This window comes from Oxyura jamaicensis, chromosome 5, assembly GCF_011077185.1.
Source record: "Oxyura jamaicensis isolate SHBP4307 breed ruddy duck chromosome 5, BPBGC_Ojam_1.0, whole genome shotgun sequence".
Lineage (NCBI taxonomy): Eukaryota > Metazoa > Chordata > Aves > Anseriformes > Anatidae > Oxyura > Oxyura jamaicensis.
In genome coordinates, this window is record NC_048897.1 from 42,466,026 (window position 1) to 42,488,757 (window position 22,732).

Sequence of the window (22,732 nt, forward strand, 5' to 3'; positions counted from 1 at the left end):
ATTCACTTGCGAATGTTGCAGCAACATAAAGCATTCGTTATATGCTGAAGAGTGGGAGAAGTAGAAAGCGCTTGTGATATTGATTTTAAAAAGCTAACGGCACTGTTTTCACTGCGTCGCTAAGATCGCCCTTATAAACGGGAAAAATGTACATGTGCCGAGCTGTAAATCGCTTAGGACGTGCAAACCGCCTCCTGTTCATGGGACTTTTACAACAATAAGCCCTATCTGGCCGTCGTTGGGAGGGGAGAGCCAAGTGTGACTGGGGGAAGCAATTCCCGCGGCTCCCCACGCTAAGCTCGCCCGCGCTCCGCCCTTAGGAGAAGAAGGAGGAAAAAAAAAGGGGGGGGGAGGGAGCCTACAAAATATAAAATAACGGCGGAGAGGAGGCTCCCGGCGGCGGGCCGCCCTCCCTGTCAGCGGGCTCCCCCCGCGCCTGCGCGCGCCACGGCCGTTAACGGTCGGGCTCCGCGCGCGCCACCTGCCGGCCGCCCACTGCGAAGGGGAGGCGGAGCGCGAGCCGGGCCCGCCCCCCCCAAGGAGGAGTGGGGGCGGGGCGGGGCTTCGGCGCTGGGCGGGGCTTAATTGGCCGGGCGGGGCCTGCGAGCTGAGAGGTGACGCTGCCTCGTGCCGATTGGCTACTCCTAGCAGGGAGGAGCACTCGGCTGCCGCAGCGCCCCCCGATAGGCCGGCGGCAGCGTGCGGAGGCGGGCCTCCGCGGGACGGCGCGCTCCGATTGGCTCTCCGCCTTGCCCTGTTGAGGCGCGGGCGTGCCGGGCGGCGCGATTGGCCGCTGGGGGCGGTTCCCGGCGGCAGCAGCGGCCTCCCGGGGGCTGGGGTCCGTCTCGGCGGCAGCAGCGGAAGTCTCGCGAGGGAGCGTAGCCGGGATTTGGCGGCTGGCTGCCTCCCTCCCTCCTCCCTGCTCCCTCCCTCCTCTCGCTGGCTGCGAGGAGCTGGTGTTTGTGTGGAAGGGGGAGGAGGAGGAGAAGGAAGGCAGGCGGGAGGCGCCCGAGCCCCGCCGGCGGCTGAGGGCAGCGGAGCCGAGCCCCCCTCGGCGGCCGCCGAGCGAGCTCGCCATCCCCCCCCCTCCCTCCCTCCCTTTCCCGTCCCCCCCCGCCATGGCCTCGGGAGACACCCTGTACATCGCCACGGACGGCTCGGAGATGCCGGCCGAGATCGTGGAGCTGCACGAGATCGAGGTGGAGACCATCCCGGTGGAGACCATCGAGACCACCGTGGTGGGCGGCGAGGAGGACGAGGAGGAGGAGGAGGAGGACGAGTGCTGCGAGGACTGCGGCCCGCACCACCCGCCGCACCACTACCACCACCACCAGCCCATGATCGCCCTGCAGCCGCTCGTCTCCGACGGCGACCCGAGCGGGGCGGGCGGCGGCGCGGCGGGCGGCGGCGGGGGCCAGCTGCACCTCCACCACCACCACCAGGAGGTGATCCTGGTGCAGACCCGCGAGGAGGTGGTCGGCGGGGACGACTCGGACGGACTGCGCGCCGACGACGGCTTCGAGGACCAGATCCTCATCCCCGTGCCGGCCCCCGCCGGCGAGGACGAGTACATCGAGCAGACCCTGGTCACCGTGGCCGCCGCCGGCAGCAAGAGCGGCGGCGGCGGCTCCTCGTCGGCCGGCGGCGGGGGCCGCGTGAAGAAGGGCGGCAGCGGCAAGAAGAGCAGCAAGAAGAGTTACCTGAGCGGGGGAGGCGGCGGCGGGGCCGAGGGCGGCGGCGGCAGGAAATGGGAGCAGAAGCAGGTGCAGATCAAGACCCTGGAGGGGGAGTTCTCGGTCACCATGTGGGCCTCGGGTAAGTGCGCGCCGCCCGCCGCCCTCCCCGAGCCCCGCGGCCCGCCGGGGGCCGCCCGGCTCGCCGCGGCCGGTTTTGTTTTGAAGGGAGGCCATGTTTTGGTGTGTGCGATGGGCGCCGCCATGTTCCTCGCCAGGGCAAGTATGGCGGCTCCCCGAAAAGATGGCGGGGTCTGCGCTGCCGCTGCCGCTGCCCTGCCCGGCTCCGCGGCGGGGGGAAGGAAAGATGGCGGCGGCCGCCAAGATGGCGGCGGCTGAGGGGGTGCGGGAGGGAGGGAGGGAGGAGGAGGGCGGGCGGCGGCAGCGCGCCGCTGGCTCCAGGACTAGGCCGCAATGGCGTAGTTTCTGCAGCAGGGGGAGGCGGGGTGTGCGGGCGGGCGCACGGTGCGGGGCGAGCCCAGCCTCGCCGAGCTTCAACCCCCCCCGTCCCCGCCCCGCCGCCGCCGCTTCTCCCCCTTCCCTCCTTCTCCCCGCGGCTCCCGTTCCCGGCCGCCGCCGCTCCTCTCGCTCCGCTTGGGTGCCGATCGTGACCGTTAGGCGAGGGACGGCCCCCGCGGCCCTCCCCGGTGCCGGTTGAGGGGAGCTGGGACGGCCGGGGGGTGGGGGGGAAGCGCCCGGCCCCGCCGCCTGCCGAGGGGGGCAGCCGGGAGCCCCCCGGCACGAGCGGGGGCGGGGAGCGGGGTGTGCATCACGCTCGGGTTTCCCTTGGCTGGCCCCGTGGCTTTAAAATAGGTGCAGGGGCGTCCGAGCGGGGTGAGAGTGTGTGTTTTCGGGGTGAGAGTGTGTATTTTCAGTGTGAGAGCGTGTGTTTCCGAGTCGCTTTCTGTGGGAGTGTCTCTGAGAGGCAGGGAAGTCATGTGAAGATGCCTGGTGTTAGCTGCAGTGCTTGGAATAAACCTGGCGTGCGCTTCCCATTTAAGCTGCCACGGTTTTCTGACCCTTTCCTTCAAAATATATAAAGGGAAGGATATATATATGTATATATATTTTGTCAGTGGTATGCTGTGGGTGGTTTCCTTGGTTTGTTTCTCGCTTTCCCAAAAAATGTGTCACAGGAAGCTAAGGCTCTGTAGTCAAAGTTCTGTGCTAAAGTTACATAAGGGTGAAAAGCGGTCAAATAGTATCACTTCATGTAATACTTAAATTGTGAGTGGACCTTGAATAATAGGTTGGTACTCTGTTCTGCATATCACAGTTCTTGTGTGTTTCATAATTTGTAGCGGGGTATCAGATACTGGCTAAGCTTCCGATGTAGTTAGAAATGTTGGCACAATGTGCTTCTTGTGAGTGACCAGTAGTTTTTTTAATAAAGGGAGTGCTGAAGGAAGAGTATATTGAATGACTGAATTCTTTTGTCTGAAAAGATGTAGAGAACAGCGATTCTGATTTTTACTTTACTTTAATATAGATGATTGTTTAACAAGTTTGACAGAGTGTGTGACACTGCTGATATATACTTAGTTGGTTAGCTAATGAGCCTGATCAGAGCTCTCTGCTTTTGGATGAACAGAGAACTTTCAGTTAAGAGTTTGTTGAATTGCTGTTCAGTAGAATGGGGTTCTATATCCTTCTGTGTATCAATGTACGTGACCTGAATTGAATTCGCATGCTGTCTCTTCCTAAAACTGACCGTCCAAGAGAGACAAAAGAGAATAAAATATATAGTCTTCTGGTTTGCAGAAACTACCTAAGGTAGCTGAAAGCAAGTGAATGTATGGCTCGTGAGCTGGCAGGATATAGGGCCTCACTTGTACTCAGATGCAGAGTGCCTGATAGGATGCTTCCGCAGAGCTTTTGCATGCTCATTATTGCTTGACTGCAACGAACCATGTGTATGATCGATGCATCTGATTCTATTCCAGCTTACAGCACTTTTGCATCAGGATAGCCCTATTGATTTCAGTGGTTTTCTTCTTTGTGATCATGACCACGCAAGCTCAGCCAGAACGATCTCCACTTGTAATGCACTGGAGATTGAATTGCATTGGTACATTCAGTTCAGTTATATTCGTGATGCAGAAAGATGCAGAATACATATGCTGACTTGAATTCAAGAGGCAAAAAAACCCACAAACTCCCCCAAAACAAAATCACAAAATACTTGTACAAAGAAAAAAAAAATTCAAGTCTGACTTTCCTTCCCTGCACGCATGTGTGCCACCCCCCCCCCCCCCATACTGTGCACCCTCCCACCCTGAGCTTGAAACAGCCTCCGGTTTAACCTCTTCAGTTAAGAGCTAAGTTTACTGAGCTTGTCGGGTAGGCTTTTATACCTCTTACAGAGCTTACTGACTGTTTTAAAAGTGGTCTGGAGTGGTTTGTGGTCAAACACTTAACTTCTGGTGCTTCATTATGTGTTTTCTGAAACCTGGGGGGGGGGGGGGGTGAATGCCAGAAAAAAATCCAAAAGAGGCAGAAATTGAAGAAAAAAAATCCCAGAATAAACTACCTGCTTGCAAAAGGATAGTTGTACTAAAACAATGAGTCCTATATTGCTGTTCTTGGGTATTTGAACTGGGAACAAGGGTGCTTTGCTCACTGCAAAGACAATGTGGATTAGTTCCTCGTTACTGTTTTCTAGTGCTGCTACATTAGCCTGTATGTGGGCTGTACCAAGTGTAGCCAGTCACAAATCTTTGTCCGTAAGCATTTAACGAACCTCGTAACACCTCTTGAAAGGTGCAGGAATAGTGTGTGAAATATCTGCTGATGTAATTAGAGTGGACTGCTGGATCCTGGTATTGTTAATGGGGTTACTTCGGAGTTGCTCTATTGTTGTTGGCAACGGTTTGGACTCTCCATAACTTATCTCCTTGGAATCTGTGGTGATATCAAACTTGTGACCCGTGGTTACTTTAATTAAAGTAGTTAGTTTGAGAAAGTCTTTGTTCTAGTTCACGTTAGTTTTCCAGATCTTCAGAATGGAATCATTTGTCTTCCTTCATGTGTGGAAAATAGGCACCAAACAAAAGGATCAGCTAGGTGAAAGTACCCAGTAACGGGGGAAGGGAAGGATTATTAGGAATTGCTTTCTCTGATAGCATTTGGAAGGTGGTGCTGAAATTCTGGCTCCACCAAATGCAGGAGTTTTGAACAACTTGGGCTTGATTTGGGGGAAAAAATGTACTAGGTAATGATTGTCAAGCTTCTGAATCTGAAATAGGTTGTGCTGGCACGAATTGTTAGCGTAGATGGTCTGAAAGCTTAGGGCTGAAGTAGCACAACCAACCTCAGCATTGCCCGTAGATGTTAAACAGCTGAAGTATCCTGTTTCTAGATGGGAAAGACAAAGATACATATGTGTATGGTTTGAAAATGGTTCATGATGATCCAGAAAGCCTGTGCAGTGGGCCCATATTTGGAAATGCAGGGATGTCATGTTGGGTTTCCAGAACGTTCTTCAAAACCTCTTCAGGAGAGAAAAAAAAACCTTTAATTTCTTAAAGCAGAAGGGGTTCCATTTGGCTTTATTAGATTACAGGGGTGAGAAAAAGAATCATCAGCTATCTGAACAGTTGTCTTTAGTAGGGTAAAAGATAGTTACTTAGTTCAGTCTTGGGCCTGTATTAAGGATAGCCAAAATCCTTTGCAGTGACGAGTAGGTAATGGGCTAATACGGTAATACAAAAAAAAAATCATAATGGAGGCAAAGTGTTTGTCTGGCTCCTTTAAAATGTTAAGATGAACATCTATTTCTGATTCTGACTGACAGCGGTATAGGCTGTTGGTATCCGTAGGCATTGAGTCTGCCCTAACATTTTGCCAGGGAACCTTAGAGGACAAATATGTATTGTAGATATCTTCCTGCATCTGTTTTAAACATCTTTTCAGCTTTGAAAGTGAAATATGTGAATGTGATTCATCACTTAAACTGTATGGATGAAGTTGCCTCCTAGCCCATCGTCAAACGAGGATCCTCTGGCTGACTCCTAGACCTTTCCCAGAGAGGTGCTGATGATTCAGGTCAGAGTGCTTCAGCGCAGTGTCTCACCAGCGTTACAGTCAGATGATGACTATTGATATATGCAGTGTTTTTGTCAGTTCATGTCTCCTTCAGCTGTGTGAAATATGAGATGGGTGACGTGGGGAAAGAAGAACCTGTTCTCCATCTGCGTGCAAGGCACTGCAGAGGGAAAGTAACTGAGTAACCAGTTAGGTTAAGAAATGACATACTGTGCAAAATGGAATTCAACTTTCAGAAGCGTCTGCTAAATTACTGTATTATTTAATGAGCTAATTACGGTTCTTTGCTTCCAAACGTGACCAATGAAGTATTTTGCCTGAGGAGATTGTGATGTGGTAGCAATAACCAAGCTGTTACCACAGTGCCTTGGTGCTGCGGAGTCGCTGAATACATCCTTTATTGTGTAATTGCATTTCAGCCGTTCCTAAAACAAATGTATTTAACTGTGTGATCATGGAAAAAAAATCTGAGCTTAACTGTTCCTTCATCCTTTTAGTAAGAAGAGTGGCTGTTAACTTGGTACCTTGGGGAGAAAGCTCTAGGGTTAAGTCTCACCGCTTTACTAGCAAGTGTACCTTCTGAATTCCCATTTGCACTCTGTATGTACCACGGGGGAAAATGTGATTGAATAACAATGCCTTCTCCCTGCTGTATAGAGGAGGAGGGTAGCTCAAAAAACTGGGGATCTTCAGACAAAGTTCCAAGGTTAAAATCAGAGTAACTGAGGCAGAAATAGTGATAGGACTTCTTGGGTTGAAAGAGTTGGGGAGGTTGAGAACTGTCAGCTGGAGTTAGGTGCTGTTCCAGAAACGCATAAAATAATGAGGTTCTGAGGTAGTTGGATTTTCTGTGCAAGAGATGGAGAAAGTTTGGTGGTAAGAGCAAAAGATAGTCAATAAGAGTACTGGGATACAGATTCCACCATGCTTTGTCATCGTGTTGCACGCAGTCTGCAGTTACTGGTTTTATCCTGGTTGACTGGCTTCCTCCTACTGAATTGGTCCTTGAGTTTGGTACCCTTAAAACTTCTGGTCATTTCACCAATACAAGTATGTTTTAAGTGACTGTCACAAGATCTGGCTGGCTAAAATGCTGAACTTTCACTGGTCTGTGTATAAAAATACTCCTTTGACATACTTTGCAAAAACGTCCAGTTCACAATATGTATTGCCTGTATATAGGGTGTGAGAAATGCTGGTGGAAGGACACGATCATGAAGATTTGGGTATGTCCTAGACGGATGCATTGAACAACCCAGTTCAGGTTGTCTGTCTTCCGTAGCTGGGCATAGGAAGATGTTGGGTGTGGAGAATATCTGTTAGATCTCTAAGGAATCAATATTTTATAACCTTAAAAGATGTGTGAATATTGGATGTATCTGTTAGTGGCTGGTATTGCACGTTTTTGCAGAAATCAAGGATCAAGGAATCAACTAACTGACGTACCTTCAGATGTTCAGTGTGTTTCAGAAGGTGGGACTGAAATCATGTTCCAAGTTCCTTACAGAAAGCTGTAATGGATCTATAGGAACAAGGCTAAATACACTTAAGCAGAATGCTTAAAACCACCCTAAACTGGTTTTAAGGGACAAAGCAGGTCAGATAGCATATAGCAGTTAATTTTGTTTTTGCTGACTGGCTCAATGACTCTGTCAGTATTTAGCTTGCCCTGTGCACCTTTGGACTGTACTTGTCCAGAGGTGTCACTAGAACTTGAGGGCTGTGTAGCTGCATTTTGCTTTGCTTCGGATGCAGTATGTATCAATTTCTGATGCTTTGCGAGAGGAGACGGGAGAAGTAATCTGGATATAGTTTGCACCAGGACTTGCTTGAAGGCAGAAGGTGTCAAGCAGACGACTTGTCCTGTTTGCAATGAGAGTGATGGTTAACTTGTTGGCGCGAGTGAAAGTTTGCTTGGACTTTAGCCTCTAAACCTTGAGCTGCCTAGTCAGGGTTGGTGGGGCATCACAGGTTTAAACCTGTGATAGAGTTCTGCCTAGAAGACGTTGGTAAAGATCTTCCAGCATGTGGGTTTATTTGTTTATTCCAATGAGCTGATGGTATCATAGGATGGCCTGTAACTAAGGTGTTGTGATGCTAAGGAGCTGCTCAAGTCTGCTGCTACTTTCTGTAACTGAGTTAGATCTGGTTCATACCATAAGTTATCTTGAAGGCCCTTATCCTGAGGTAAATGTTTTGTACGCTATTGTTTTAGGCTGCTTTAAGTTAGTTTTTTAAACTGCAGGTATTTGCTGCTCTAGAGATGCATGTTAGGTGTTGCTTTTGTATAGGAAGACCAGAGTGCTTTTTATTTTGACATAACTGTCAAGAACATGTTAAGTGATACTTTTACTAATTTTCTTCTCCATCAAGATAAATATGATCTGATTTTTCATGTTTTACTCCAACAGTCTAGCTAAAACATTGCTGTGGAATTGATTTCTGTTGGTGGGCTTTCAGGAAAGAAAGGCACTAAAGACTGGCTGACTTTCAGTCTGACTCTCAAAATATCAAGAAGGCATAGTTGAGTTGTGGGCCTTTACGCTAGGGAAAGACAAAATCTTAAGGAATGCATACAAAATTTCCCAGTTGACTCATGCATCTGAGCTGAGGCAGGAAATGAAAACTCATTTCTGTTATACATGTCATCAGACAGTCAAACTGGAAGCTCTGGGAAGTTCTGGGGAGCTGCTGAAATGGACAAATTGAAGGCAGCTGATCTCATTCTAGTCTGCAGCATGGAGGAGGCTTTGCATTTAGCTATCTGGTGTTCTGTTCTTCTGAGCTTCAAGGTGCCTTTTTTTTGCCTGTGTAGGCATTACAAAATACCTCTTCTCAATCTTCTGACAGTTTGGAAGAACAAAGTGTTGCTGAATTAGAGGTTTATTGAATTGACTTTGTAACTCCTGCAGGTGCAGTAAAACTTACCCTGTAATACTTGCTTAAGGTAAATTCAGTTGCTTTCTGTGAAGCTTTGATAAAGGCTGAAAAGTAATGCAATGAATGGAAGGCTAGATTAAAGTGAAGGAAAGTGTCCAAATCTTCAGTGCTGCAATTTAATACTGCAGATATTACTATTAGCTTATTAACACTGCTGCCTTTGCAGTGTTTAAGTCTGTTTTCCTCTTCAGCCATGGAGCGTATACACAAAGTGCCATTTGATCTGGTAGATCAGATTAAACCCCAAACTAGCAGTAACATTTCTAGAAATAGCTCAGTGGCAAAGAGTAAAAGCAGGCATTACAAATTGAATAGAAATTTGTCCTTAGTATATTTCTTTTATTTGCTTATGTCTTGTCTTCTCTTTCCTAACCTGAGCCACTGCGTAATGAATATTATTACCTGTGTTTGTGTTTAGGGGGGGAAAATGCAAAAGGAAATACTGCTTCATTTGTTCTTTGCCTTACGATTTCCTATTTTTTTTTTCCAAATTGGGGAAATACTATTCCTGTCCTAATACTGTTATTTTACAAAAGAAATACAAGGTGCTATTTTACAAATACTTGGGCTTTGCAAGTCTCTTTGTATAAAGTGATTTGCAGGATCTTCCCATATACAGGGTAGGAGAAATGGTGCAGTGACAAGTTTATTAGCAGTTAGATTAAGAGTTAGAGCTATATATACATCTGTTGTTCTCAGTATATTTTGGGAAGATGGTTTTTCAGGTGAGGGTGGAAAACAGGATTGGTGCTGTGTCCTTCCCTCAGCTGGTGTGAGCTGGGCACTGCGGAAATCAGCGGATGTTTTCATTCTCTCCTCTCTGCATCTTGCTGGTTTCTGTTATAATATAGCAAAAGGAGTGAGAGAAAACATTGTGACGTGCATTCTGTTCTGGAATGTGAGTTGACAGTAACAGCAGGTCTTCAACCTCATTTCCCCGCCGTCTTTAAGCAGAAATCCACAGGAGGAGCTGTAGAGCAGCTGAAGTAGCAGTCTCTAACCGGCTTGCAGATCAAAGGTCTGAGCGATCCCTATCTGCTGTTTGCACAGTAGAGTGGGAAATCGCTTAGGCTGCCCAGTGCCACAGAAGAGGAAGCCCCTCTGGGGAGGGAGACACTGCTTAGCTTTTTGCTTTCTTTCAGATCTGTGGGCAAGTGTTGAAAAAGTGTTCAGTTTTATGGGCAGGTGCTGAAGCAGTTATTTTTAAAGTTTCTTGTCCCTCTGTGACATTTCTGTTGAGGGTCAAGGGACTCTGAAGACTCTGAAGCTAAAGATCAGTAGCCATATTTTCTTAAGGTAAGTATCTGTCACTTCTCAGATAGGTTTGTTTGGTCACTGGCTGCCGTTGAGATCCAAAGTAGCTATAGTGGAGGTTAATCTTGAAGAGATTAAAGCAATTAAATGTTTATGCGTTGTTTCAGGAAAAGTGCTTTATCTTTAAAATGCAGCCGTCATTCTCGTAGAATGGTTCTACTTATTTCCTTACTTGTCTGTGTTTAAGTAGATAGGCTTTTATTCTGTCCTATTGTGTTCTTCCTGTGTTCATGCTGTAACTGTATGGATGTCTTTTTAACAACTAGTGTAGAAGCCTGGGAATGCAATTTGTTTTTATGTGTACAGCAATACTGAACTTAGATTGAGATGGGCCTGATAACTTGTATTCTGTTTTGGTCTTTGTATGTACTGAATTTGGTATTTTGTGTATTTCAGATGATAAGAAAGATATTGACCATGAAACGGTGGTGGAAGAGCAGATCATCGGAGAGAATTCTCCTCCAGATTACTCAGAATACATGACAGGAAAGAAACTTCCTCCCGGTGGAATACCCGGCATTGACCTCTCAGACCCCAAACAGCTGGCTGAATTTGCTAGGTAAGTAGGAAGAAAGGATTTTCAAACTAAAAGGGTTTTCTTTCCACTGGTTTAATTAAGAAACTGTTGGGCAAAATAAATGTTAAATTTAATATGGCTTTTTGTTCCATTTAGTCATCTTCTAAAACAAGGAACTTAATTCAGAATGGAGTAGTGAATAATGTATTAAAATAATTGGGCCCTGTATTCAGCAGGTGACTTCTCCAGTTCTCATTAGGTAAGGTAGGGGCCTAAATACATTGATATTCTGCATCTTTGATGTGAGAGAGTGCATCTTTCAGTGTCTCTTGTGACAAAGGATCAAATAAATGAAGTCCCGCGTTCAGAGCGTTCAGTACAAGAAAGTTAGACTAATATAGTTGGTAAAGCCACGTCTATTTTTCACTTGCTTCTCACTTCTTAAGCTCTCCGTTTTAAACACACAAGCCCTGCTGAGCTGCTGGGTGTGGTACCGAGTGCTCGGGGCAGGCTGTGGCCACCAGAGGGCAACCTTGAGGTCACCAGAGAAAAGTCCGGTTTGGCACTTGGTAGTTGTGACATTTGTGCAGTGTTGCAATTACAGAAGGCTTACTGCTTCACTCAGTGCATGGGCAACGGTAATGCTGGTGTCTCCAAAAATTTAAGCTCAATGGTTTGCTTTCTGAAGCTGCTATAATCACCTTTTCCAGTGCTGAAAGCGAACCATATGTATGAAGCTATGCTTATTTTCATGTTGGTACCAGCTCCTACAGCAGGGACAAACGTGCCTTTTTTTTTTTTTTTTTTTTTTTTTTTACATACCACCAAATTTTTCCATTACTTGCTAGGTGGCAAGGACTACTGACCCAAGTTCTGATCTGGCTTCTTGGTTAGGAGGTTCTTGGTGCCCAGTGAGCTGTGTCTACTCTTGTCTCACCTCTTTGATCTTGCTGCTTTCTATAAGCTGCTTCTATTAGTTTTTGCTGTGATTCTATTGGAGGACTGCTGGTACCGGTTCTTCCCACTGTTGTTTTCAGTAAAGCCATTAAACTCTGAATATTGAAGGCTCCTAGTAAGAGTCAGGGAGCAAGCACTGTGAAACTATCAAATCTGGAAATGTATTTAAAAAAAACTCGTGAACAACTAAAAAAGGGATATTTTTTTTCTGAAGTGGTGGGTGGTTTACCTATTGATACTGTTGTTTACATGGTTTACTAGTAAAACGATCAAAATGATTGTGTTTTCCTCTGAGAATTGCTGAAAGGCTAATACACAATTTTCTGTGAAAGTGAATCTTTAAGTGATATTCTGAATGTACATAGTGTTCTAATTCTGAAATGTTACTTAAATGTTGCTGCTAATCGTGTGCCTCGAATGGTTCTTCCAGTTATTTTAAAATACTCTGAAACCTTTTGTTCTGGTAAGCACTGAGGTACTAAATAGCTATCTTTTATCTTCTGTTATGAAGTTGAACTAGTTTCTTGCAGGGTTTTTCCTTCATGCACATACTGAATGTTATTCTCCATATCAGCTTGAGTACTTGAAAAGGTTGCCAGGATTTGGACTTCTTGAAATTACCAGGCTGCTTCTGTGAGATATTTCTGCATGCTTCTTAATGTTGTAAAAAGTACTGCATCTTTAGGTTTTAATTAGTTTTCTGTTGAGATAATAGTGGCACCTGGCAATAATGTAAAATTGCAGCTTTATTTTTCAGGGTGGAATGTTCTAGGAAGTTACGGAGCTAGAATTTGTAGTGATGATGGAAATACTGAGTTTTATGTGTATTGTCTCATATTTTTCTGTTAATATATCTCTGTATAGCTGATAAAATTTGATCAGCTTTAGTCATAAGATGAACAAACATTGATACCGGGCACGTGTCACCTTCAGCAATGTTCCCAGGTTGCCCAAAGCCTACAAAAATTGTTCTGATAGCTTAACTGCAGGTGTATGAAAACCTCAGGCATCTTCTGTTTTAGGAAAGCTTTTTGGATTTCTTGGTCAGAATCAATGATCAATGATCTTGGTCAGAATCAACCCTTACTGTTGCCTTAAAAAAAGAAAATTGAAAAAGAAAACAGAGTTAGTTGTATGTTAGATCTGAAATGATTGTGTATAGCTGAGACTGGTGCGTGTGGGTATATCAGAATACTGCTTGCTATGGTCTTTATTCTCTTGCAGAGAAAGAAATACGTTGAAGGGTATTCTTTTAGCTAGTAAGATGAATTAAGGCTCTGATATTCTCAGATCTCTTTTTGTATTGCCCAGTTGTCTTGTTGATCTACATATTGTATATCACTGGAAGCTTTCTTGCATGGCAAACTGAAAGAAAAATTGGCTTACTTGCATGAGAATTTGGTTTGGAGGTACAGAGTTTAGGAATACAGTTGTATTTGTATTCCTAAAAGGACGTGTTATTTAGTGTAAAGTTCTCTGAAAGTTCCAAGCATTGCTTGGAGGATTACAAGATTCAGACTTCTAAAATTCTCAGCTGTATTCTGAAAGCTTTGACCAGGATGTTAAGTTTTAAGAGTTACTGAGTTTCAAATTCACAAGTTTCATGTGCTCTGAGTGGTATTGCCTTTTATTTTGATTATGGGGAAAAATTCTGTGTATAGTCCACATATAAGGAAGCATAAACAGGCTAGGAAAACTTAATACTAAGTTAATTTTGTGCAGTTGAAAACAAGCTGTTTTGGGATGCTTTCCCATTTTCATTAAATTAGTTGGAAGAAACGTGCTATACTTTTGTAAGTCAGCTACTCCAAACCAGGCTAGATTCACTCTTTATACCCGTGCAGCTTATATTGATTAAGGCTAAATTGACTGAGACAGTTGCGTTAATTTATGGGAACAGAGTTCTGAGGTTAACTTAAATTACCCAAGCTTTGCCCATTTAAACTTGGGTAACTTAAAAGCTTTGTGGCCTCCTAATTAAAATGCATGTTGGAATTTAATTTTAGTAGTAACCGATTTCAGGCAGGGGTCTGGAGTTCTGAGTGTTTAGTGAGGGGTAAAGTGGGGTGGTCTCGACGATGCTTGAAGTCTTCTGTAGCGCTGCAGCCTTACAAAAAGCATTTTAGAAGCTGCAGAAACTCAGCACATGCAATGGGCACCGCTGCTGCTCAGCAGCTAGGTGGCACCAGCAGAGCGAGCATTGCCACCATCGAGATACCGTTGGATTTTGCTGCCTTTTTGGTGCATTTGTCATTGAGTCACGTAGCAGGAATCTGGGCCCTTTAACTGGAACCTCTGGAGTGCTTCCCGGAAAGGTTTGTCTACATTCTGAAACTATTGAAAACGCTGCAAATAAACAAACTGTGTCAGAACATTAAGATCTGCTTAGTAATTCATAGATGAATGACTATAAATCATACCTGTTGGGCAACTTCCTTTCACAAATTACTGTATTCTATTGTGTGACTCATGCATTTTCTCTACTATGCTTTAAAAATGCAATAAAAGACTAAAAATGGATTTGTGTATTTCTCTAAAGCAGTCAGATCAGAATGTAAAAACATTAGTTGTCAATGATTTGCAAAGAAAGAAATAAAAACCTCATAAATTACCTCAGTTTTATTTTGATGCCTTTTAACTGGGACACTGAAAGTCCATCAAGGTGAAATAAAATGTTTAATCCAAGTCTAAACTGATTACAAGTTATTCTGTAGTTAGATGTGAAGCAGTCATGACTGCTTGGAGAAGTAGCAGATGTGTTTCTAGTTAGTGCATATGGTAGATGTCTCTAAAATTCCCCCAAACAAATCCCCTTGAAAACTCCTGTCTGCTCTCTTGATATATGGCTGAACTGGCTAGAGACAGCAGAGGACAAATATGAGTAAAATACAAAGAAATAAAAGGGGAAGCTGGGAGATTGGCACAGTAATGGGTCCTAGTGGTAAAAACTATCTTTTATCTTCTGCTAGGCTTTATCTTCTGCTCCTCTTGGTACCTTTCCTGGAAGAAGTGTAAGAAGTGCCCCTCCTGTTAAGACCACTTTCCAAAATGGATAGAAAACAACGGAGAGGAAACTGCATTAGAGTTTGAAACTGGACACCCTTCTTAAATGTGACAAAGCATGCTGGGCACCTAGCTTTATGACTTAGACCTTTTTATAAGGTTCATTCTTTTGATACTGGCCTTGTTCTTGTTCGAGAGAAACATAAAGGGCAGTAAACTGACAATTGCTTTACCCCAGGCGTTACTCTGGGGAAAGTGAAATCTCTTGCTCTGTCCCACACTGCTAAGGTCACTCTGTGTTTACATACATGATGTTCTGCAAACTGGAACAAAACCAGTAACTATTTTTGCTGGAACCTTGGAACAAAAGGGAACAGTTTAATTTTACAACAGTTCTGGGCCCAGCTGCATCTGAAACATACTAGGAGGCTAACTGTGGGCTTTTTGATTGTAGGTAGATTCCTAGGAGACCTTGTGGCACTCCCTTTGTGTCTATTTATCCAAAAGCCAGTCTAGCCAGTTTCAGGAGCTCTTTAGCACAAACTGACTGCTGGTGTTAATTCTGCCTGAGTAGGGCACTGTGAAGGGTGTGACAGAGTGAGGGGACAGACCACAAGTGGTAGTGACACCACTTGTAGAGAATAACTTCCTCCTTTTCTAACCATTCATAGTGATGCGGTCATCAGTAGAGGTGAATTATCACTGCTGATCATCAGAGACCTCCAGGAAGTGCAAAAGAAGTTGATTGAGAGAGTAATACTGTTTAGGCTTTATAGAGAGTGAGAAGAAATGATGTGACAACACAGGTTTAACAGAAAAAAAAGGAGATACTGGAACGGGGGGCAGAAATCTACTGTTAGTTGGTTTTGACTTATTCCTTAGTACTGCTTCTGTGGCTAACTTGTTAAAAATTGGATCCATCTCCAACACAATTGTTTGTGGAGATTGACAGAGCTTTGGTGTGGGGGCTCAACCTGTGAAGGCACAGTTCCTGCAGGTCAGCAGGGCAGGTGAAAGGAGAGAAGTATCTGTAACTGTCACTGCAATATTAGAAAGTAACTTTTTTTTGAGGAATGGTTAATACCTGTGATTCCATTCTAGCAATGCAGTGCTTTAAATACAAGTTAACAGGCTTAGCCTTTAACTGCACTGTCCTGGGTCCAAAAGATCACACTTCAGTTTTGCTCACTGGCCTGCAGTTACTGCTAGACATGGCCCACAGAAACTTGCTGCAGAAATGGGGATTCTGGTCTTGCCATGGAAATGGGCTTTCTGCAAAGGCATACGTTTTGGAAGTTCCACTATGGTATTAATGTGTGCATCTATAGTTGCTTTAAGTAGTGGTATCTGTTAGATTTCTGGTTTGGTCAGTGTTTCAAGCTAAGAAAAATGGGACAGAGCTGCTAGGGATGTTCTACTGGGTGGGAGCCAAATGTCTGACCACCAGCAGGAGCTACCTGCAACAGTGATTAAATGAAGATCAGCAGCCCAGGTTCTAATCTGGGCTCTGTTTGCAGAAAACTAATTTTAAAGTAAGACCAAAATCTTTTTTTAATACATTTGAACTTTTAAGTCTTTAAATTCTTCTTTGAGTGATTATCCGCATGGATGCCACTGTTTGGTGAGCAATGTGACACCTTGGACAAAATGACCTGCTGTAGCTGTGCTTGTGGTGTACGTGCACTCATGCCTTTGCAGATGTACAAAGAGCCCAGCAGCTTCTCAGTGCAGCCTGGGCAGTGTTTGCATCTTACTCTTGATATGTCTGATTCTGTTTTTTTCAATAGCTTGGTTACCCATGCAGACCTGTGATATACACAATATTGTTCCCAGTTTAATTAAAAGTTGCCCACTTCCCAGGTTACTGCCTACACATTTATCTCTTTATGGACATTCAGACGGTTTGCTGTTAGAGCAAGAATGTTCTAATGTTGTTGTCTACGGGGAGTCTTACAACAGTACTTGGAACACCTAATTTCTATGCAAGCATTAACTTGCTGGGCTCCATCAGTGGAGGTTAATGACACAGATAGGTTAGTGGATATCTCTGTTAGTGGCTAATATTAAGTAGATGATTGCTTGTCAGTTGACAAGAGTGGAATCCATGTGTACAGTAGCTTGAAGTAAGAATAATTACAATTTCTGTGATTATAACAGGTGTTTGCGTTGTCAGTGTAGATTCTACAAGTTGCCTGCCTTTTCTGCTTCTGTAGAGCTTTGTTGTGAAGTTTCACGTGTTGAAACTACTAAAGAATGATTGATGCTCCTCTGTCCTTCATGTCTGGGTTCAAGGACGGAGAAGTGAAGATAAATAGGTCACATGGCTACAGGCACAAGAAAAATGTGTTTTTGTTTTTTTTTCAAACAAAATGTCCTAATTATACTTAGTGTAAGTCAGGAAAAAACTTATTTCCACATACACAGAACTAGGAACGTAGCATTAAATGTCTTATTCAGTGTTAGAGGTCCTTCTAGAAAAGTTGGACTTTTCAAATACCAAAAAACACTGTTACTATTATTTCAAGAGCTCTAAAACTGTTGAAAAAGTGTATTACTGATGCACATAATACTATTGAATAAATGTGTGTATTATGTAGGCAGTTGAGGGAGAAGAGCTGTCTACCCATGTTTTTCTACTAATGTTTTTCTTTCTTCTTTTTAAGAATGAAACCAAGAAAAATTAAAGAAGACGATGCTCCACGAACGATAGCTTGTCCTCACAAAGTAAGTGAATTGCTCAGCTTCTGGCTAGATAGCTATTTGTAGATCAGAATTTTGTACTGATTTTCTCTTGAGAATAAGCAAAATGTCTTGCTGTAAATAGATCATGCTTGATTAACTGTATTTAAATTATCGCTCTTTAGAGGCTTCCTTGAAAACCTTTCACTGAATATTATTCCCATTCCTTGTCTTAAGGTTAGTGCATCCCTAATCTTCTGGTAACCATGATGCACAGCCCCTAACATGCTGGTTTTACTGTTGTGATTTCCTGCCACCCAAGAATACATACTTGAAAGAATGTTCTGAAAGCTGTTCAAAGTACGTTCCTAAGATCTATATATTGTCTTCTTGGAGGCTATGACAGATTTGGGAGTCTAGATCAGGAATCAGCAATCCATGGAGCCAAACTTATTGGAAGACTTTGAATTATATTCCACAGAGCTGGCGGGTGCATCATTTTGAAAGAGAGAGGGACATCTTGGAGATAGGATTCTGAGGAGATAGGATTCTGATCTACTGGTAGTGGGGTATCCACTGTCTTGAATAAATGTTGACAGTCACTTAAATTGGTAGCATCTAGTTTTAATGCATTACCCGGCTTCTGTAGATCTTCTGTTAGCCAACTTAATTTGTGATGAAAAAAGACAGATACAACCTTGCTGACTTCTGGTCTAGATGGTGTGAGCATAACCAAGTAGTGAGGGCAGATAGCTAATAGTGCATATTAAGCATGGATAAAAGGCTTCTTTCTGAAAGTGGTAGCATAAGAAATTTTAGCTTAATGGATTCCTCTTTGTGCTCGTATTGATTTCCAATTCTTCACATTCTACGTATCATGTTTTACTGTAGTATAATGCTTTGTGATACAAGAACACTTATTCTTTACAATGCTGAAGAGTGCTGCCTTCATTTTCGATTTATTTTTTCACAGCCTCAACTTAATTTAAACAGGAAAAAAAAAAAACACTCAATCCTTCCATCTTCTCTCCTTTCTAATGTTTCTGGGCTATGTGTATTTATGACTTCAGTTTAAGAAAGGAGAATATTGCAGAAGATGTAGCTGTTCCTCTCAGAGGCAAGCAGGGACTTGGAAATAAATGCATGCAAGTCCATGGTGTGTTTATTTGGGTGCAGCGCTTCTTAAATTAGTCAAAGAAATTCTAGTACTTGAAAGTGTTAGTTTTCTCTTTTTAAGAAATAAGGCATGTTGAAATGTGAATATTAGTTTTTGAAGGAATAACTTCCAAAGAGGAAGCCTGTAGAATTGGATGTTAGCAGTTGCTTGTTCTTTAGGTTCTGTTATTGAACTTTATGCCTCCTAACCCTGCAATGTTGCTAGACTAAGTTTTAGGTAAGCTTAAACAGCATCACTTGGAGTACAAATAGAATTTACAAATGTTAATAGGATTTCATGAGGAACTGTGTGCTGTGAGAAGTACATTTTAAAAATATAAGATAGACGTCTAATGATTGCTTCTAAAAGGTGAAGAAAGGCATAGAAGTGTTGAATAAAGAGAGCCACAAGTCACTGCTGGCTTAAATTTACCCTGGGATCAAAAGTAGTCCTGTGTTGATGCAGTGCATGCCCCAGATTAAGACTTCTGACACTGCTCTAGAGTTCGAGTGAGTATGACTAGGATGAGTCAGCAGTAACTCAGATCCATCTGCCTTATTCAGTGGCCCAGTATCACTTTGTGGGTTTAAACTAGAATTGGTGGTTATCTCTTTCTGTGCTATGGTGGGTGGTGATCAGTCTGCTGCTGCAAGTGTGGACTGGGTAGTTCTGTAAGCGATGATGTTCTGGAAGCCCTTGTATTCCATTTCCTCTCAGGAGTGAGAAGGACAGAGAAGGAAAAGGATGAAATGTTGGAAGACAGAGCAGGGCAAATACAAATGGGTGCTAGAGAATGCTCTAGAGTACCACAGCGTATAATCTATCAGATTGGAGTACTGTAGTACTCTGAGTGTAGCATAGTGAAGATTATACCATAAGCAGCTATGAACTATCATTCAGTCTTTTTTTTTCTGAAAGTGCTTTTGTTGGCGTATTCACTTGCTAGTAGCAGAGCTGCATCTTCTCCATGAGACTATCATATTATTCATTTGACTGCACGTGGTTTGTAATACTAAGAGAAAAGAGGAGTTTTGTTTTGTTTTACTCAGCTTTTCACAATATTAGTTTTCATGGTATTACTTTTATTTGTTTATTTTGAAATAAATGTAAGGGGTCTGCTTTTCAGGGCCAACTTTTCAGAAAGTATTCAGGATATGAAAGCATTTTAAATGCTTGTACTGTAGCAGGTAAAACTTAACAGAACTAGCTTATCTACTAATTGAGTTTCACTGTTCTTCTTTAAGGGCTGCACAAAGATGTTCAGGGACAACTCTGCCATGAGGAAGCATCTGCACACTCATGGCCCTCGAGTACACGTATGTGCAGAATGTGGCAAGGCCTTTGTGGAGAGCTCAAAACTAAAGCGACATCAACTAGTTCATACTGGAGAGAAACCCTTTCAGGTATTGTTGACTTGCAAACCACAATTTATTTGTTAAAATTTGTGTAGGCTATATAACATGGTTCTACATCTCTTCGGGGATATTCTTTTTATTTTCTAAAATCAGATGAAGCACTGAATGATCATCCTTAAAATTGTAAGTCACCTTAAGTTAATTAGGCTGTCATTTACCTAATTCTGTGGGCTTTGAATAGAAATAAGCAAATTGTATGTGAGAGATGCCTTCTAAAACATAATGTAAAGTTACTCACTTGAAAAATGAAATTTGAAGTTACTCCTGAAAGAGGAAAATGTCTTTCTTCTCTTCTTTAATTTACCACATTTGGACCACTGACCCTCAGGGCTGTTTGCTCATTTGACTCATGATACTAATTTCAGTAGTGGGTATTAATCAGTTTTGAGGAAAATGATGGTAGTTACTGAATCTCTTTCCATTCATATCAAGTCACATGGGTTTCTGCCACCAGAGGTCTCCAGCATACTTCATATGGTATTTCTTGTTCACATAAATATTCTTCACATATCTGTGCATACCGTATTCATCAATACTTACGTACTTTTTTGCAGATCTTTTTGAAAACCAAATTATTTCAGAAACTGCAGTTTTTAGACATTCAGTTAGATGTGTATGCTTGAGCTGCTTTGTGTTTCCTGATTAGTATTTGCTGTTAAACATGCTGCTCTTTGTATTGTGAGCCCATCTTGCAAGTAAAGCTAGTAAAATGAGCAAATCTTTACAAATCATTACTGAAAGGGAGAAATCTGATGTGGGACAGGTTCTGTTCACTAGTACAGCCTAGCAAAAATACCGTTTCAGGTGCAGGGAACGATGTTTTTTGTTATTTTGTTTTAATGAACGCATTTGCTTGCAAGCTAGAATTTATTTTCCTCTTTTAAATCTGCTATGCTACTGTAGTAAAACAACCTGAAGTATTGTTTAAATGCAATTCAAAAGTAATACCCACAGCTGTACTTAAAACAACCTTCAGCACCTGGCTTCTTGCTTCTGCAGTGTAGAATATTGTTCTAATCTATGATTGAAATGGGTGGTACTTTTGTTAGCTAATAGAATGTGTCTTTTCCTTTCAACAGTGTACATTTGAAGGATGTGGAAAGCGTTTTTCACTGGACTTCAATTTACGCACACATGTGCGAATTCATACTGGCGACAGGCCCTATGTTTGCCCATTTGATGGCTGCAATAAGAAGTTTGCGCAATCAACTAACCTGAAATCTCACATCTTAACACATGCTAAGGCCAAAAACAACCAGTGAAAGTTGGTGGAAAAGTTGTTGAACTCAAGCATCTTACAGGAAATATGAATTGGAAATAAATACGCCTCCCCTTTGTATATTGTTTCTAGGAAAGAATTTTAAAAAAAAGAACCCTACAAACCTAAAGGACATGTTTTGATAAGTAGTAAATAAAAAGCAAAAAACAAACAGAAAAACTTTAAGGTGACATTGCTAAGATGCTCTACCTTGCTCTGTAATGCCGATTCAAGAACACGGTGTTTTGTAAAGTGACCCTGACCGGAGGGGTCAGTTCATGAACTGCATCAAAAGAGACAATTCTTTATACAACAGTGCTAAAATTGGACTTCTTTTCACATTCTTATAAATATGAAGCTCACCTGTTGCTTACAATTTTTTTAATTTTGTATTTTCCAAGTGTGCATATTGTACACTTTTTGGGGATATGCGTAGTAATGCTATGTGTGATTTTCCTGGAGGTTGATAACTTGCTTGCGGTAGATTTTCTTTAAAAGAATGGGCAGTTACATGCATACTTCAAAAGTATTTTCCTGTAAAGAAAAAAGTTATATAGGTTTTGTTTGCTATCTTAATTTTGGTTGTATTCTTTGATGTTAACACATTTTGTATAATTGTATCGTATAGCTGTAATGAAATCATGTAGTATCAAATATTAGATGTGATTTAATAGTGTTAATCAATTTAAACCCATTTTAGTCACTTTTTTTGGAGAAATACTGCCAGATGCTGATGTTCAGTGTAATTTCTTTGCCTGTTCAGTTACGGAAAGTGGTGCTCAGTTGTAGAATGTATTGTACAGGCACTGACCTTTTATTAACACCTGATAATATGTACATCCCATGTAATAGAAAGGGCAACAATAAAACAGTGGTCCTAAAGAAAGAATATGGCAGAAAATGATCTGTAAGCACAGTCTATTTTCTTTTGTTGTCCAGAGCAATCCTAATTCCTCTTGACCTCCCAGAAACTGGAAGCTAAATAAACTCAAGTTTCCTTTACTTTTTAATTATAGTGATTTATGATGCCACATCAGGTGGTATGCCTAAACAGATCTGGTGAATATAACGCTGTTTTCAAGTGACATAGACTTCCATTAACTGGAACAATGGATTTGGAGACTTGGCAGTGAAGTGAGGAGATTTTTGGTTTGCCTGGACAGTAAGCAGGTGAAACAATACAGTGAATAGCTAGGTGGGCACCTTTGCTTAGTAAAGGTAAGGAATCTTGGAGGTTTAAATGCAACAGCAACAGGAAGTAGGGGAACCAGTAGGGTTTGGTCATACCAGAAAAAAGAAAATTGTCTCTTTTTTTTTTTTGGCTAACTGAATATAATGAAAGATCTTGGAACATCCTTGGACACCTTTTATTTTGAAATAGGAACTCATAGTTCTCAAAGAACTTGATGGATTTTTCGATGGTCTAACTAAAAGTGGGTACTACTCGTTTGTTCAAGTGTTCAAATAAGAAATTTGCAGATGCTACAGTAAAATGTGACAGACTAATAAACGTAAGAATATGCACAAAAATGCATGTTATTTTTTAGAGGGAATTGATGAGTATTTTACAGTAAAAACTGTTGTTAATCTTTTCTTGAATTCTGTTCTTACAAGGTTCATCAAACTTTTCTTGGCCAATACAGTAAAATGTACTTTTGAATCCTGGTTTGGTGGTAATGGGGGGGCAGAAAAATGTGGATAATATAAAACTACATT

General features: G+C 42.7%; 1 protein-coding gene across 1 annotated transcript; it reads left to right on the plus strand.

Moving 5' to 3' along the window:
* Positions 1-866: 866 nt before the first annotated feature.
* YY1 (YY1 transcription factor) lies at positions 867-22,700 on the plus strand. Its single transcript, XM_035327957.1, has 5 exons — positions 867-1,815; positions 10,428-10,590; positions 17,172-17,232; positions 19,588-19,746; positions 20,838-22,700. The coding sequence occupies exons 1-5, from the start codon at positions 1,119-1,121 to the stop codon at positions 21,018-21,020; spliced, it is 1,263 nt and encodes a 420-aa protein (XP_035183848.1). The 5' UTR covers positions 867-1,118; the 3' UTR covers positions 21,021-22,700.
* Positions 22,701-22,732: the final 32 nt, after the last annotated feature.